This window comes from Neolamprologus brichardi, chromosome 8, assembly GCF_056152115.1.
Source record: "Neolamprologus brichardi isolate AB-2024 chromosome 8, ASM5615211v1, whole genome shotgun sequence".
NCBI lineage: Eukaryota > Metazoa > Chordata > Actinopteri > Cichliformes > Cichlidae > Neolamprologus > Neolamprologus brichardi.
Window position 1 is genome coordinate 14,484,396 of NC_142111.1, and position 19,228 is coordinate 14,503,623.

At 38.8% G+C, this 19,228-nt stretch overlaps 1 protein-coding gene across 1 annotated transcript in view; it reads right to left on the reverse strand.

Annotated features, from left to right (window-relative positions):
* atrnl1b (attractin like 1b) overlaps nt 1-19,228 on the reverse strand; it is a 73,843-nt gene that overhangs the window by 20,076 nt on the left and 34,539 nt on the right. The window contains exons 21-26 of the mRNA XM_006791232.3: nt 12,863-12,915; nt 11,267-11,361; nt 10,959-11,037; nt 8,866-9,023; nt 6,538-6,599; nt 2,476-2,554 (exon numbers count right to left, since the gene is read on the reverse strand). Of these exons, the coding sequence (XP_006791295.1) occupies nt 2,476-2,554; nt 6,538-6,599; nt 8,866-9,023; nt 10,959-11,037; nt 11,267-11,361; nt 12,863-12,915 (526 nt within the window). The remainder of the gene's footprint in view (nt 1-2,475; nt 2,555-6,537; nt 6,600-8,865; nt 9,024-10,958; nt 11,038-11,266; nt 11,362-12,862; nt 12,916-19,228) is intronic.

Genomic DNA, 19,228 nt, shown 5'->3' on the forward strand with positions numbered 1-19,228 from the left:
GTAATAGCAGCATGAGATGTGAAGATGAAAATTAGTGGTTTGAGCTTATAGCTTCAAAAACATACAAGCACTCAGAAAAATAATGCACTAGAAGTCCTACTTGATATATGAAACTTTTTTACTCAGATAGCACATAAAAAAGACCTTTACTGTTTCTGTAACAATCTCTTAGGTATTGTGGAAGAGTGCTCATGAGAACCGCCACATAAGAAGTAGTTAAAAACTACTTGCACAGCTGAAGCACCCATTACAGCGCTGAATAACACCCTCCAGGCTGTTACAGCTTTCAGGAAAAGGTTACCGACACTGCTTCTCCTTAAAATGTTTCTTTAAAAGTAGGGCTTCTGAAAAGAACATAAGGGAAACCTTGAGCTACTGTTTTTCACATATTTATAAAACTGTGCACTAGAAATCAAAGCCTCATCTTTTCTAACTAGTGCAAGTTTTCACTCTGTATAATCTAAGAAGTTCTATAATGACATATCAACAAGAAACTCCAGCAGGTGTGCCTTCAAATACAGAGCAATAAATAATATGAACTATATATACATGTATATATATATATACATATATATATACATGTATATATATATATGTATGTGTACACGTTCTTTTAGCCACAACAAAACTTTTAACCCAGAGAAATTAAGATATAGGGGTTTTTATTTAACTATGCATTTGTTTTGATCGGATGCCTGAAGGACAGTGACAAAACAGATGAGCAAACAGAAAAGTGAGCAGAATTTTAATGCCATGAGCCATCTGCTCGCATTAATTTTTTATTGACTTTAATTCTTTGGATAGGCATGATTCGAACTCACGGCAGCTATCATTCTTGTTTATTTTCATATATCAATTAGAGAATATAAAATTCAGATCCCATAATTATCAATGTCATCCCCGATGGGGATATAAATTGTGAGAGATTTATTAGTAGCCCACATGTCATAAAGGCTGGATACGCACCAAATGAAAACTCCTGCTATTGAGTACCAAACAGCATCCAGGAGAATGTATGGATTCACTGAGGAGATGGAAATGTCGGTTACTCTGATAGAAACCAGAAACCAGCCGATACAGTTCGGGTTAAGGGCAGTGAGATGAATTTGCATATATTTGCCTTTTCCCTAAATTTCCTCCACAGTATCCTTCCTTCTAACCCTCTCTTATAATTTCCACTGACAATCATCTCATCTATAATCCTTCTTCTTCCCCGTCTTTTTCAGCCCTATCTTTCCAATGCTGAATTTTAATGATTCATATCCACCTTTTCCTTTGGTCATTCACAGTATCTGCACTTTCTCCTTTCTCGTTCTTCTTTCCACTGGGCCATTAAACTTAAATTCACAATTTATCACAATTATCATCTTTACTGTTAATCATATGTATTTCTGACAAAATAATCAAATAGTCAGCCTAAAGCCCTCTAAAAGGAGTTCTAAACATCATGCTGAGAACCTTACAGCCTGCCCTGTACCATCATCAGCCTAATGGTGACACCTGAGCAATCAGAAGGGATGAGTCAATTTTCTATCCACGTGTAACACACAATTTAGCAAAGCAATTTTAAAATTGTATCTTTATATCTTTAGACACTTTCTTACTAGCAGCATGTTGCAAAAAAAAAAAAGAAAAAGAAAATCTCCTCCAATTTCTTTAGTTTTCTCTATGTAAATGCCAAAGTCATAAAATGCCAGTTTAGCTGGTATAAAGTAGTATTTTTCTAAAACCACCTCAGAAGTGGAGGGGTGGCTTTAAAGAAGCCATTTTTAACAAAGGCAAACAAGGCTTGAGATCTCTCAAATTACACAAGAACTGGACTGAAAATCTGCTCTCACAGAACAAAAGCCAGTCGACATCCAAAGAACTCTGGCATATCCTCAAAGAAATCTGTCGAGCTATTCCCATAGATTACTTACAGAAATTACAAGAAGGTGGTTATATCAACTCTTTAGAATTGTGCCCACTCTCATTTTGCCATATATAATGTGTATATATATTTTCCCTAGCAAAATATGAAGAAATGGTCAGAACTATAAGCATTAAAAAATGTAATCAAACCACAATCTACCAGTCTGAAAGCAGTCCTTTAACCACAGTTATCATCCGAGTTAAGCTCGAACTCCTGATTTTACAAATAACACAGTGACAGATCTCAACTCTCCACTCTGTGGGTACTACAGCCTTGCCAACTCCCATACAACTCTTGAAATCTGATTTCAGACACCGTCTTAAAGAGAAGGAACAAATGCTGCCCTCTTTCCTTTTGATTTCACTAAAGAGCAGAAGTCAGACTGCCTCTGAGAAGAGAGGGGCTGTGTGTATTTGGAACAGAAGCTGTAACAACATGCAGTGATTGTCATCCCACGTTCCTTAAAACGCCAAATGCTTTTGCATAAACAACCGGCTGCGCATATTCACAATTTGTTAAAGTCAGGTGTATTTATGCAAGCACGGTGTGTTTTATCGATTTACCTCTCGTCGTCTAGAAGCCCAGCAGGTTTGTTTGATCTTCCACACCACCGCTGCCACCAGGAGTAGTGACAGAAAGCAACTGTTTTGAAAGAGAGGAAACAATATCAGCAAAATATTATATTTTTTCATATGCAACATTAACCCTCTCAGACCCGAATTTAGTTTTTTGTTGCTAATGCACAACCAAGTCCTGCAGTGGTACTTCTGAGTAAAACAAAACTCATAAAATATGTATGTGGGGTAATCAGGTTGTTAATTCTTAACTGTTGCAAATCTGCAACGTCTGCCAGGACAGGGTTAAGGTAGTCCCATATGAAATCATTTAAAGTCTTTAGCTACAGTAGAGCTCCTTTTTGGTTGCAAACAACCTGAATGAATGTCACCGTGACCGAGGACATGCTGTTTTTAATTTAGCTGAAAGTTTTTGCTTTCAGTTTGAAAGACTGTGTAGAATTGTCAAAGTGCATTAGGGGGAGGGGGGGGAACACACACACAGACACAAGAAAAAACTGGCAGATTATATTTTTACTTGCAAGCTTGTTGAAAGCATAATCTCTCTTTGGGTCAAAGGAGTAGGCAATCCTTCAAGTACCAGCTCTGCGCAACACCTCACAACTTGTCGTATTGTTTATTTTTTGTATCTAAACAAAGGGCATATCATTTATTAATTAGTAAGCTTTATCATGTTTGGACAAAGCCACATTAGCCCTTTTATGCTAATCTAAGCGGCCGTGCAACTTCCAGCAATTCTGCAAAACAATGAGCTCAATTTTGCGAGCTTTTCTTACAGTACAAGTACGTAGCTTTGACATGATTAAACTCCTGACATTATCAGTGATCAAGACAGGACAGACTCAAAATGTCAAAGTTTCCTGCTAACAAAACAGGGAAGATGATTTGAAGAGGCGGAATATTCATTTCTCAGTAGACTGAATATTTTGGCTGATTACTTCAATTAATAATCCGACAGCACATTAGTCAAGGGAAATTCAGCAAGGTCCGAGCTCTACCGGGATAGAAAAATATGACTGATTGAGAGCTTCCACTTCATTATCCATGTGACAGATGAGAATGTAAAGATTATTATCTGCTAAAAAGACATTTTTGATTTTTTTTTGCTTTGTTTTAATTAAGAACATGTGCCAAATGGTGATTTTACCTAAGCAAGCTCGTGGAAAGTATTAGTGTTGGCTTACATTTGATTTAATCAATTACTTCAATTACTTTGAACAATCTGAAATTTGAACATTTAATCCACTTGAAACAAATAAGGGTAAATATTTTCACATTTCCTTCTAGCTATTCTCTAATCACTGAAATTAAACCTGTGTTAAAGCACAGGAATAAAGGCGATGCTGTTTTGATTTGAAATGCTGCAATAGGAACAGTAAGATGTTGACTTGATATGCTACATTTCTACAACAGGAAGTCTGATCCAATAAGCACATTTCACCATAGATACAAAACTAGCTGCAACATCGTGGGTTAATTTGTTTTGTGTGTAAATTTGAGATTACCACACCCGCTAGACCCATTGGCCAGGATGTTTGAAGAAAGTGATAACAGGAAAAGGAAAAAAAATAAGTAAAGTGAAATTTAAGCGTTGACTGAAGTGAAACTCTGCTTCAAATATCACGGTCACACATGAAATGTATTTTAAGCTTTGAAACCGTTTCATTCTTTTAGAAGTACTTGAGCCATCTTAGACACCTTTGAAGATAACAGTGAGCGGCAGAAAAAGGGGTTGTGAGTGTCTGAATGGGATTTTCATGTGGCAGAAATGACCAGACAGATTTTTGGCTGTAGAACACAAAGCGTAATCACGCTAACTAGATTACAACTTAGACAAGTGAAGTACACAGATTTTGTTTATGAATTCAGATGAAGAAGAAATATGGAAATAATGGAAAAATACTAGGTGTCAAAAGGCTTGCAGTGGAAAAGGTAAAGTAAACACTGAATAAACATAGTTGAAGAAGAGTCGTGCTGTCATTTCTTCGCCCTCTACCTCTTATACAAGGAGGCCTAGAAACCCTGTGGGGTGATTTGACATTTTGTCATCAAGCTGATTGTGTTTCCTGCGGATTTCATCCCTCTTCAGAAAAAAAAAACAAGCTGTTTGTCACTGCATCAAGGCTATTTTTTCTTTTTCATGGGTCAGTAAAAACTGGACAACAGAACGACGATGTAGACATTATGAGAATTATTATCACCTCTCTAACAATGGAAATAAATCCTGAATCGTAGAAATACTTAAAGCATAAACAGTTTTTAAAATACTGAAACAACAAAAAGAAGGACCAAACTGTAGCTGCGTTGTGTCCATGTTGTGAACCTGTTCAAAACTGTTTTTCATGTGTAATATATTTTAGACAAACTAAACTATCAGCCTCTCTTTTTCTTTCCAACGATTCCTGAAATTGGCTATTGAACTGTAACGTGATACGCTTGAAGCAGAGGATCACTGTTTGTGTGACAGCTTTACGGGAAAGTTATTGTGGGTTGTGTAATGATGGGCAGGTGCCTTGGGCAAAGATGATCTTCTATTCCCTTCGTGACACCTACACACATAGCATTTTAGTCCATTTAGCTACTCTGGGCAGCACAAGTTCAAAAAATAAACGCCTATACACAGAAAACAACTCTTGCTATAAGGTCAGTAACCAGAAACCACACGTATGGCTGTGGGGAACATCTTCAAAGATAGCAATATTTAGGATAACTTACAGTATAAATTTTGCAATTATACTCACATCTTCTTAACTTATTCAGACTTTGATGTACCTTTGAGACAGCCCAATTTACTCCTTTTAAACATTTCAATGAAAGACTTTCATCGCAGCTCTCTGGACGAAAAATCATTAACAGTCCTCATATCTTGATCGCCCACACCTTCTATTTAGATGGCACTTTCATAGAAATGTGCCCTACTTAAATTGTAACTGGCAGTTCATTTGGCACTTGAAAAAGGAAAATTGCTACCTTGAAGACACAAGAAGCATTTACATGTATTCGGTTAGCAAAACTGACCTAACAGGCTCACATAACTCAGTAAGGCCCAGGAGAGAAGAGCTGAGAGTGACGATATAGTGGATAAGGTTTCCTGACTGGAGAACACTTACAGCCCTGTTTCCAAATAGTAGGGATGTATTGCAAAAATTAAATAAAACCGAACACAAGTATAAAATTTATCCTTTAAAACATTTTTTTTCCATTAGAAAGTTTTTAAAAAGTTTGTGTTGTGTAACATTTGAGAAGACCAGTTTCTGTAGTTTTAAAGTGAAATGCTTTTAGATGCAGTCAGGCCCATTTCGTGGTGTAGTTCATTTTATAATGTCTCAGATGCTTTTAGTGACTGACAGGTGTGGGCTGCGGAGGGCAAGTTTAAAACCAAGGCTCTTTTCACTGAGCCTGCTGCTCTGTTGCTGCTAATATATACCAGGTTGTGGCCTGGCAACCCGAACAAAGGAGGACTTTCCTACAAAAGATGTTTAATGCATGTCACGGCAACCTTAAAATATATAATTTGGCATTACTGGTTCTTTCACCATCATTCAATATCATTCAATATTAGTTTTCTTTATGCTAGGAAACATTATTGCTCAACTCTTATTTGCTCACACAGTCGTTCACCAAGTGAAACATACATATCTGAAAAGCAAAACTAATTGGGTTTCAATAATTTTTTAAACACTGTCCCGTATTCAGCAAGTGAAAATAAAATAAACAATAAAAAAAAATAAAATAAAATTTAAACAACAGCTTTTTCTTATTATATACACTTATTTATTTAACCTGTTTTTCATAGACTGAACCATCTCAACGTAACACCAGGCTTCAGTCTCACAGGCCTAGAAACCAGTCGGTGACGCTGTCATAACCACGATTTGTAGTGGTAGAATGACTTTTTCACAAGCGGTTGGTGAAAGTTGCTGGCAATTGACAACTGGCTTCCGAGCGACAAGCGGTTGCCAGGTTGTTGTGAATCAGTCTCAAGGCTTTGTGACTAAAAGAAATGACTGAGTTCATGTTTAGGAATAAATAAATGTTTTATACACTTACCTGAAAAATGTAACAAAGAACTGGACGAGATCCATAATGCCACCGTGCTGGGAGAAGGCGATCTAGTGGATGGAAAGAAGACGATAAGCAATGACTTACTATGAGAGAAAACACATGGATATGCATTATAATTTTAAGATTTGTAATGTATAATTTAACCTAAATTTGTAATTGTGCCTTAAGGTTAATGTTCAATATTTTTAATAGCATTTTTCTTTTCAGATGCATAAATTAAAATAAATAAAAATAACTCGCAATGCTGATATTTTTGAAATTTAACCCATTGATCTCAGATCTCAGCAATAACACAATCTCTCTCTACCATAGCCGACGTATCCAAAAGGCAACATGGCAGTGAATGACGCTTCATCAGAAACATGTTTCATCTTCATTAAAAGAGAGATTACGCACAGTCCTGGCAGCTAAATCACATATAACAGGCCACATCATTGTGACAAGTCATTATCTACTGTAGATGTTTTGAAAGCACTGTAGCCTGAAAGCATTTAGACAAACACACACAATGTCATCTGGAGCCCCTGGTTGGCAACACATTGGTTTGGGTAACGGGGGCACAAATTGTGCTTTTAGAGGTGGATTACGTGCGTCACATCTGTTGCGTTGAATGCTAATTTAACAATCAAATTAATCTGGTCTTCCAAAAAAAAGAAGAAGAAGAAGATGCGTGGCTGAACCTACACGTTGATTTATTAGTGTAGATATGTCTAGATTGTATTGAAATGTAGTGGTTAGCTAAATATTTGGCTATGTCAATATCACAGGAAACAGAAAGGGGTTAATGATCATATAGTATAACAGAGTCACGGGGCTAATTTTCTTTAATGACAACTTAATCTACCCCCCAAACCTCTGCCACCTTTGACTTTTTCCAACCCTATTAAGTAGAAAATGAGAATCACTGATCTGAAATAAGATGCTTACTGACATGGCTAACATGACTCACAAAGCACACTGTGCACAGATGTTAGCTGGCTTTTAAGTAAATTGGACATGTCTATTTAGTGCTTAGAAAGTTGTTTTTCACACGATATGAGGTCAAAGCAATATGTGTAGGGTTAATTCAGTTTCAATTCATCCATCTCAGCCAATCAATTTCATCATCTGAGAACATTCTTCTATTACAATTGGCCTTTTATTACATGGAGGAACATGCTGACGATACGATTAGGTGGCAACATTTTCCCTCCATGAAAGCTGCTCTTTACGATCCAAGTCTATATTTAAATCTGTTTATGTGTTTGGGCCTTACATACAAACCCTCATAAGAAGAAATCCTGTCTTATCGCATCCAGGTCTCCATTCTCATCCATGCATCATGAAGACAAGCAACGAAAGAGAGACCTTATCCTGTTACAGAAGCTATTTGCTGTACAGCCCGGGCTAGTCCATAATAAATAAGCGACTGTTGGCTGGAAAATCTAATAGAAAACTATTACCAGGCCCCCTCCAAAGATGGATTGACCCCAAAGATATTATTACTCCAAGGTGTTCCATTCATTTACCGCGTGAAATTGTAGGACGAAATATAAAAATCAATATTTGGGAGTGGACTAATTAGGAAAATGGATATTGTGTGATATTTGGGGGGGGACAATTGTTATCTCGTTGTATTAAATTGCATGGTGACAGCAGATTCGGGTGTTAATTCTATGGGTTTGTACAAGTGACACCTTTCATATTTTAGTACTAATGTACTTTATATCAAGCTTAGCATATTCCAGAGAGAGCGTTTCTAAGGCTTAGTTACAATTTATAGAATGAAAATGTTAAGCAACATTTATAATCCCTAAAATGTCAAAGAACACTCCTCGTGTGTGCTGTCCATGGGCAAGCTTTCCTTACAAAGAAACCCTGCCCATCCCCCATCCCTTTACACTAGACCTTTTTGTTTTCCAGCAAGTAGATAAAAGCAAATGGACTTCACATCTTTCAGTATTGTATTTTCAAGCGGTCCACCAATCAAAGCCTCAATTGGATCCATTCAGAGAGAGGGGTACAAATTTGTAACAATGCTTTTTGCCTTTGCCTGCTAAAAAGCAGCTGTGCACCTAAGAACACACATTCACTGAAGGTGTAATTACAATCGAGTGCACTCGAAATCACCCAGAGTGACAATGGAGCTCTGCATGTGCAAAGATGGCTGCTCCTGCTCTTTTTGTGTTAATTCTTTTATAGATTTATTCATACATACTGTATTCACGTGTGATTTTAGCATTTTGAAAACAGTCACAGCACATAAGAGAGGATTAGCTCACTGTCTTATCCGCTTCTCATAAGTCAGTCCAAGGTCACACACGCAGTTCTTACCTGGATCTTGATGGGCCATGAGAAGTTACTGACGTAGACATAAAAAGTAATGTTAGGGTTGCTTCTGAAGGTGAACTTCTCGCATGAGAAACTGTCTCTATATTCCTTGATGTTTGTTTTGGACACGATGGGCACCTCCTCTCCAGAGATTGTTCCAGCTGTAGAGTTAAAGAGTTTATGTTCAGAATATAAACATCTAACACACTCATTGTTATTTATGTAAAACAGAAATGTTTGAAATATTTCTAGATGTGGTTGAAAAGCCTAAAAGAGGGACATTAAGTCGTTTGAGACCTACAATTTGCCCTAATGTAACTATAGAAGATGAAGTCTGCATTTGGCCTGCTCAGATCCACTATTGTTAAGAATCAGTTCTTGCTTGTGTCCACTTTTAGCTTTTCTCTGAGTGGCATCTTAACATGTTAAAACAGGATGATGCAATGTGCCTTAAATGAAATTCTGTATGCTAAACACTAAACCGTAAATTTTCTGTGTCTTGTGTATACAAACTTCTTGATATCCCTAATGAAATCAATATATAAACACATTCTGGACTAAAACTCTTAAAACTCTATCTTCCATCTATCTAAACGTTCCAAGTCATTTCTTATTCTTCCTCATGTCAGTGGGTTCTCAACATTGACATTCCAAACCACGGCTCTGAAACAAAAGCAGTGAAAATGACAGCTTGACTGTGGCTACGTGAGCACGTTTATCTTAATTGAAATCACCCCTCCCCTCCCTTCTCCTTCCCCCACCCAAAGGCGCTTCGCGCGCTCGTCGATTGTGAAGAGGGTCCCGTTCCTTCTGAGACACAATATCTTAGCAGAGAAAGGGGACCCAACTTCAAATATTAATAACGCTACTCCAAAAAGGTTAAGGTGGTGGCGAGGCGCGCCGGAGGTTAACGTGTCTTAGTGGCTAGAAAATGTCAGTGCCGTGTGGACAGGAGAAAGCGGCAGATGACTTGAGAGGAGGGGAGGCCAGAGATAAACAGTGGCACTGGACGACTGCAGTGTCCTTGGGTGTCTTTCCTCAGGGAACCTATAATATCCACTCAACAGTGACACGGTACACACTAACAAGAGAAGGTGCGTTGTTGTTCCTGTTATATCTCTTATATTGACTGACTAAATCATTACTTTAATATTTATATCATAATGTTACACACACACAGACATTATACTGTATATACATTTATTTTTATTATTATTTTTAAAGCACTGATTGTATGGGATTAATCACATTTGTTATTATATTTTTTTTTTTCAAAAATGAATGAAACTGATTAAACAAGGGGTTTGTTTTGTAATTAGGTTCAATTAGAAAGCATCTTAGTCATTATTTAATTTAATGCTGTGAATGTGGGAACAATAGGAACCTTTTATGTCACAGACTTCAGAATAAATAGAGGACATCTAATCAGCCTGAGTCCATGTGGATAAAAATAAGCAACAAATTGTTGTCAGTTTGAATATTGGCTTTGGTGACCTTTGAATGCTGAGAAAGTTTTATAGATGTTTTGTTGGACGTTTTTATAACATCCAAATATCCACCTGAGGCCCAGTCTATTCATTTATGTCCTCTGCTAGCAAATCACAAAAATAACGGGAAAAAACCCTGAAAGATACTTTTTTTTTCTTGGTTCGTGACTTCACGAAACATATAACTTTTGCTGAGAATACCTAATACTATTTGTGACCTTTGTGGCCAAGTGCTGACAAAGAAGTTGGAACAGGAGAGACAAACTCACTACTACTAATCTTGCTTATGTCTGTTCTCCTTGTGCCTACATGGCTTCTCTCTGGGTACTCTTGTACTTCAAAAACATGCATGTTGGGTTAATTTGTGATTCTAAATTGGCCAAAAAGTGTGAATGGTTTTCTGCCTTGCTGTGTTAGCCATGCATTATAGTTGCGACCAGTCCAGGGTACCCCATCTTTTTCTCTTTGCCAGAGGGGATAAGTTTCAGCCACCTCCAACCTTGAATATCAGATATAATGGCTAAAAAAGGATGGATACTAAAATGACTGGGACTAATAACTCACCAGAAACATTTCAAGTAAAAAAAAAAAAAAAGGAAAAAAAAGTACCTGTTGATCCAACCGACCACGTGATGTTCAGGTTGAAGTTATTTGACGCATTTATGGACATTTCCAAATTCTTGGTTTGCTTTAGATGAAAAACATAAATCCATTAATGAAATCCTCTAAATACTGCACAATTTACAATTTACATTACAATCGTTTTTACAGCAATGTCAGGCTCAATGTTTCTAATTATCAAAAACAACTGACCAGTAACCAGCATAATTAAATGTGAGTGCCTCAGAGCGCTGCGTTCATGTTAACTCTAACATCGTTCCCGATGACTCACTGAAAACTCTTCTTGAAGAAGTTACCTGCTCAGGCGAGGCCATGAAGTTTATGGCAGTGTAGTGATTATCATCTTCCTGGATGAGACTGAAGGTGAACTGGTAGTCAATCAGGAGATTGTCTGTTTAGAAAACCAGACAGGAAAGAAATTACTCAGATGTTGTCCCATGTCCCGTACATCATACGTAGATGACAGCTTCATCAAGAACTTAGCTGGCAGATGTAGCTTTACCACCACAGGCTAGAGGCTAAAATCTGATTGCTGCAATCAAGCATGGAACTAACAGATTAACCTGACCCTGAGAGTAAATAATCTTCACCAGAGATTAATGAAGTTTTTATTATTAATGAACTGCCACAAATGACTTCACTAGTAATGCTAAATGATGGTGTTTTTTTGAAAAGGAGATACATGCATCAAATATTTTATTAATAAATGTATCCTTTCAAATTTGTACCACAGCTGTTTACTTTTTCCCTGGGGGACTGCAGGGGCATGAGTACTAAGATCGAATTTTCAGGAGCTATTTTTTGGCATATAAATTACATAATTTACTGGCCAGAGTCTGAGATGTCCTGTAAAGCCACAGAAAAAAAAGTATTTCTTTATAGGCTTAAATAAGCGTCCTGAAGATCTGACTTATGATTAAAAACAAAAAACTGAATAGTAATAGTAAAATGGCATTAAAGCCACAGAAGGCTTTGGGAGATATATTTAGGTCTGCATTTTTCAATTACAAACTACAAACTAACACGCACTGCAAAGGAGCTGGATAATGTCGCATGAGTTCAAAGTGCTAATCTATGCTCAGTGGCCTTTTGGATAGTGAGCACTGCCGTGTTTACAATAGTGCACAGCTAAGCTCAAGAACAAGTCCCAGTGGTGTCCAGAGGTTAAAACAAGCTTCAGGCTTTTAGTTTCCTGTCTTCCCCCCATTGAGCCTGTTGTCAGGCTGTGGCATTTCAAAAAGGGACAAAACCTTGGCAAAGGCTCTGTTGTCAGTAGCGGAGTGCTGAAAGGCAGATAACAAATCACTAAGTACCGCAGCACCGTGAAGGACACGACATCATGCAAATAAACGCACAAAGCTCAAACACACCAGCGTGTACAGTATACACAGGAAGGGGGGCACAGATGTGCTACCACTCGGCGCTGGGTGTCAGCTTTGTGTCATTCGAGTTCCTTTTCCATATACGCACACTGATAGTTTGACTTGTTAAGTGAAAGGAAAATCTATCATTTAGTCAACTTTCTAAATGAATAAATGAGTAGGTGCGTGATTGAGTGAGTAGACAAGTGGAGAATTTTTTACTCCTCCGTCTCCTTGATTAGCTCAATCACTCACTCCCTCTGATGCACTTGACATTTTCACGACAAGTCATTCTGTCACCGAACAAGCGCCCCTGGTGCCAAAGTGCTAAAATGCTCCATCTGCCCTGGGCGGAAGAGTGGAAGTGGAAGGAAAGGGGGGAGAGAGAGAGAGAGAGAAAGAGAGGGGAGACAGAAAGAGAGAGAGGCAGAGAGAGAGAATCGGCAAGAATAATAAAGGTGTGTGTTTGTGAGAGTGAGTGCATATGAGCTGTCTCTCCAGCAAGTAGCTGTCCAGCGGAGAATTACTCACAGTAACAGGTTCCTCTGAGTGGATTGCCAAGGTAACGGTTTTCTGAGTCACATCTGCAGCGAAGAAAACAGAGAGGAGAGAACAAGATGAAGAAGAGTGCGAACAGATTGAGAGCAAGAATGCCTCTTATCAGAAGCAGTGTCTGCCAAGTGCCAGCGCATTAGCTCCTGCTGTTGGCGCCTCATCAAGTCTCTTACTTTTGACAAAGAGGAAATAATCTGATAGTTTGTAAAAGTTAATTAGATTTCTTTTTCCTCTCCCCCCCCCCAAAAAAAATGTTGTTTATCGAAGTAACACAGTCACACATGCACAAAACTTCACATTCAGCTTGATCACAGAGGTCTGTGATCAGGTTTAAGCCCTTAAAATCCTTGGAGCAAAAACAGCTCTTATTTGAATTTTGGAGAATTATAATCTTTAACTGAGAATAACCGGTGATCAAGGGGAATCCTCCTCGTGGAATAAAGTCAGATAAGACAGAGTTTTGCAGGTAGTAAGCAGGAAATTTAAAGTTCAAAATGGACCAGGTTTATTGACCCAAGTTAAAATTCAGATGTGATAATCAGAGCTGGGGTTGAACACAGTAACAACCAGTGTTGGGACTAACGCGTTATTAAGTAACGCGTTACAGTAACTACGTTATTATTGTAGTAACGAGCACGGTAACTAGTTATTATGCCAAAATCAGGAACGCGTTAGTCGTTACTGGGATTTAGATAGGGTCGTTACTCGTTACTTCGTGTGGTGGCTATCGCGGAGCTTCCACAGATTCAGTAACATTAGCAAGTGGTGGGGGCCAGCAGGTGGAGGAGAGAAAGGGGAGGCAGGAGGAAAAGAGACCCGAGGCGGCCGTCGGTCCAAGTGTGAACTGAACTTCAGGTAAGAAGTTATGACCTGCAGTCTATCTGGGTCAGATATAAACCAAGTTTAGGTGGAGTTTATTTTCGTTATTCTGACTTTTTCCGTACTGCGTACTAGCTAGCATGACGGAATTTCTATACAGCTGGGTGGGTGCTATAACGTTAATGATGTTGAACTTTATTTTGTTCATAAGTTATTAGAGTTGCCAACCGTCCCGTCTGGTATTCAGAGAAAATATTACGCATTTCTTATTGAGGTGAAAAGGAACAGTTTGTCCCGTAATTCAGCTACAATGAAAAAGGCACAAAGCTGGAGTTATTCTGTCTTTACGCTGCACACCTGCCTCTTCTTCTTTCATTCTCCCCCCTCCCTCTCCCGTTTCTACTTCAATCATGAAAACTGATCAATGATCAGCTGATCGGCTCTCTTGTTTGTTTATCGCCCACTTTGCGCCAGAAAGAGGAAACCAGCCGATGTCACGTCAAACAACAGCAGCACGTTTAAGCTTGATCAGCTGTTGTTAGAATTAATTTAATATTAATTTCTAGTATCAGCTGATGTTTGCTGGAGCCACAGCTGCAAAAAAGCTGCTGGTCATGATATCGGTTTGGTTATCTGGTGAGAGGGAAACATGAAGATGAAACCAGGAGATGTCCTTACTGAATCATCAGAGCTGAACAGGTGATGGAGAAACAGGTTTACCTTTTAGGTGACATGAATGAGTTGAAGGGAAGTTATGAACTGTTTCTGAGAGACAAATAACACCAGGATCCTTTTTTATGAAGCTGACAGCTGGTAACTGTGCAGGTGCGGATCTAGCAAAGTTTTGCCAGGGGGCCAGGTAGGGCATTAACAGGGAGAGGTGGGCACAAAGAAATACTTTTCTTTCTTATTCTCATTTAAAATATCTAGCTTTTAAAAAATAATTATCTGAATCTTGCAACAAACGATTGATAGATTGATGCATATATACCATCAAAACAGTGAACATCACTGTCACAACAGCGTTTGTTTTCATTCAAAGGCTTTATGATTTTTCCTATAATGGTGGGCCAGTCTCTAGTCAAAATGCCCGGGCCAATTTTTTGTCCCAGTCCAGCCCTGTATGCAGCTCATCTGCAGTCTGGAGTTACCTACATCTTCCTATTCAGAAGGCAGAATTTCCGAGTTCTGAGTACAATCAAAGCACCACGACTGCAGTTTTTGTGTTGGATGTAAAAGGCGCACATGACACTGTGACGTAGGCTAGAATCATGGCAGCAGTCAATGACGGTCCAGGCGTGGGATTTCTCTCGTGGAAATATGCACATTATCTTTTCCTTTCTATTGGTAGGTGGCACAGTGCACGTGTGGCAAGTAAGCAAGCTAGAAGACTGGCAAAGTTATGGAAGCAACACATTAACAAGAGAATTCTGAGTAAAACCAAAGTTACTTTCCCTAGTAACTAGTTACTTTGAAAGTAACGAGTAACTTGAAGTAACTGAGTTACTTTTAATAGAAGTAACTAGTAATGTAACTAAGTTTCTATTTTAAAGTAACTTACCCAACACTGGTAACAACAGTCGCAGGCTAAATAACTAAATGGTTGTCCCATGACATTTAATTCTGTCCATAATTCAGAAGTGTTTTTACAAAAAAACAGGAGGCTTTTGCTTGGACGCTATTAAGTGCAACTCCTTGTTTCTCTGATACTTTAGGGCAGGGGTGCGCCACAGCAAAGGTGCGCCCTATTTTTCCTGCTATTTTTCCAAAAGTACCCTTGTGAAAATAATTAAATGATTTAAAAATCCCTTTAAAAGTGCCTGTTTTTTATTGTTTGTTTGTTTTTTCACTATTTACAACATAAATTTCAGTTGTTTACAGTCGGTAGTTAATGCATAGTAAAACTAGTTTCTTTGGTACTGTACGTGGCTCATGATGTCAAAGGGGTTTGCAGCCATGCTTTTTTCTCCCTCTAAGGCAGGGATGTCAAACTTACAATAAGCCTAAGAGAGGTTAAATTAAAGTCTCAAGCTTTTCTTTTAAAGTCAACACTTTTTAAAACATCCAGGTTTTCCTGTAAGATTGTGTAGTTTGCTAAAACCCACTACAGTTTTGGGGTTTTTTTTCACAACAAGGATGTTGTGGTATCAGCCAAAAAACAGTCTGACTTTTAAATGAAGTGCTTCCAAGCAAAATAATTTGTTAACATCCACAGACCGCCATCAACTGCTCTGTTTTATCAGCCCCGTTGCTTTCTAAAGCCCCCGTAATGAGGAGGAACATATGGCAATATTCACTGGACTGCACTGCTCCATCCTTTTTAAAGCATCTCTCCACTCCGCCTCTCAACGCACGTACATGCATTTAACTGTCCGCAGTTCACTTCGAACTTCACTGTCATCACTCTTAAGCGACTGACCACAATGAGCAGGTTGATGAATGCCACATATGCAATTGAAGCGCACAAATAAGGTGAAAATTGTTGTGTTAATTTAAAGATAAGAAACCTATTATCACACTGATTAGGCTTCACAGTTGGTTCATCTTACAGACAACCAATTAAACTTGTGAGAATGTGAATATCCGAGGCGGTGTCGAGGAGTCAGAGGGGACGGCAAATAAAGGAGGGAACAGAGTGGAGCGAGCCAACCGAGAGGCACGAACGCCGCTGAGGAGGAGGAGGAGGCCGTCAGTGATGTTACACTAAATGAGGATGACTCTGACCCTAAAAATAATTTGGGACTGGCTCGGTTTGCAGCATTTCGGATTTGCAAGACAGACGCTATCACCACCTAACGAACTGTGCAAAAACCAACAAAAATAAAAACCCAGTCGTACGGGGGTTGAAGGTCACCAGACGTCATTCGGCACATTAAATATCACCAGGGAGAAAAAATGTCAAAAGTGCTTTAAAAAAAAAAGAAAAGAAAAGCAAAGCTATTACACAACAGCTTTGATTTGACAACAGCTTTATATGTCACATATTACTTTAGCTGCTGACTCCTCTCAGACACTCAGGAGTACAGTGCACAGCAGAAGTGACTACACCCCTGTGCAGCAACTTCAAATTCAAATGATTCAAAATCGCATCATCTTACAACAGTTGCACTACTTTCAAGCTTTCAAACGGGACATTTGGATTTATTCAAAACCCAAACTAACAGTTTCGTTTGACTGCATCATACAAAATACCACCAGCAACAGAAGTCTGCACAGCTTCAATAACTGAATCTGTTCATTTCTCAATATTGTGCCTCTCCAGCTATATTATGATGGTAGACTTGATCCTTCTTGGCGTGGAGGACGTTTGTCTTGACATTTTTTGCCCAGCCTGACTTTTGCTGCAGGGGTTGTGTCCCTTTACCTTTCTCACTGAAATACTACAAAGGTGTGCTGTTGGATACACATCAGAAGGAACACTTTAACAGATTACACTTTTCATTTTATTCATTTAGACAAACTCTTATGTAATTCTGTCCATGTGCTTTGGATCGTTATCATGCTGGAATATTCCTCCTCTCCCATGCTCCTGGAGTCATCTCGTCGACCATGTTCGTGATGCCCTCTATAAATGTCATCTCTCTAACACCCTTTGCACTCACGCAGCACCATATCATCGCACTCCCACCTCTTCAGTGTCAGGACTATGTGTTCACAGTGGTAGCTCTGGCTAGGTTTGAGCAAAACATCTTCTAGTTCATCCGATATTAACTTTTTTCCTTTCCCCTCCCTCTGTTTTGGTCTCATCAGACCAAAGAATGTGCTCCCACTCTTCATAATGTAGAGCAAGCAAGGTTTTGCATTTTTGCAATATCATGAAGTCATGATTAAGAGTGATTCTACAGATAACCACTGTGCCAAATCTGAGGCATCTGCCCATTTATTTCTCAGAACGACAATGTACAAGGCAACATTTTAAGAGGATCGCCATTGTGCCTTCAATTACTGGTACTATAGCTCTTATTATACCTGCTGATTACTGCTGCAAATGTGTTTTAACTCATTTTGAGCAGCAATCAACCTCCATGCATCCTTTCTCAGCTTTTATGCAGCATTACAGTCGGATCTTTAAATTCTAGTGTTCACATTTTACAACACTAAAATCACTCTATAGTATTCGATTTTTGTTGTTTAGAAAATAAGGAATAATCTCTCTATAACTCTCTATAAATTATAAAGAGGTGATAACGTTTTTAATCGTTTGGTAAACTTATTCAAACTGAAAACATGTCATGTAATGAAAACAATAACTCAATGTGCAGAAGATGGATTTTTAACACTGCATCTAACCAGCAAAACCTAAATAACAAGGATCGGTGTCTTCAGTGATCTAAAGGAGGCAGGTTCACGCAGCTCAGAAGGGGTCAGCTCTGCCCCCTCTTGCTGTTATAATGTTATACAGGCAAGGACAGGGCAGAGTGGTCTTTTACCACGGTACAAAGGACAGAGGACAAATGCTGCCACAGGCTTTTGAGCCTAACAGAACGTCACTTGCAGGGCATTTCAACTGCTTGGCATTTGCAGATGGCAAAACACACAAGTACCCATGTGCTCATCAGTATAATGCAGCTTCCCAACACTGTATCTTAATTTAATCTAGACCTGTATGCATCCGTGCACACATCTGAACTTCAGGCAGTCCCCTTGAACTGTATCTTAATTTAATCTACACTCAGCTTGAACCTTTGTCTGTCCCTGTGCCAGCTCAGTGATTAAAACAGACAAAAATGCAAAGACAGACACAACAACAGAGAAGAAATGTGCTTGAAACCCTTACAGTTTGATTCACATCTGTGCAGGCTAGCACAGGCATGCATATGTTCACACACTCTTGAGAGGTACACCACGTTACCCCCGAGCATGTGAAGGATCCTGAACACTGGATGCATCCAAATGAGCAATATGATAAATATTTCCCTCGCCGGTTTTATTTGACTCATCGCTATGATGCAGCTCAGACCTCTTCAATCGCTTTCAAAAGCAATTCTATTCTGCACCGATGCACCCTTCACTTCATTAGTGCAGCTATTATTTGGAGGTCCTAATGGCATCAGTAGATGCAGTGCATGCACGAGTGAAAATCTGCATGTGTGTATTTCTGTGCACGATGCTCAAAAGGCAGAGTACCCTTGTGAAGAGGTCTTTATTTAGGCTTACAGGGAGGGATGGTGCAAGCGAGTGGCTGACAGTGTTTGGGGACACAATGATTATATGTAATGAGAGCTTGAAAGTTACAAGATATAAAAAAAAAAGTAATTAGATTACACTTGTGTCATTACACCAACTTAGCTGTATATGAAACCTGGTTTGATTTTGACATTAGAGATGCAAACATGCATTATGTATTGGAAATGTCAGGGCTCCATAAAGATATCTGCAGCAATCATCCTTGATATGATCTGGTAGGTTATATGTACTATGCATTATATATTAAGTTACATTATATTATGGCATATTATGTTTTTAACTTTGCATAAGCAAGTGGCAGTCTTTTGGTTAGATAAACAAAGCACAAAGCCAACC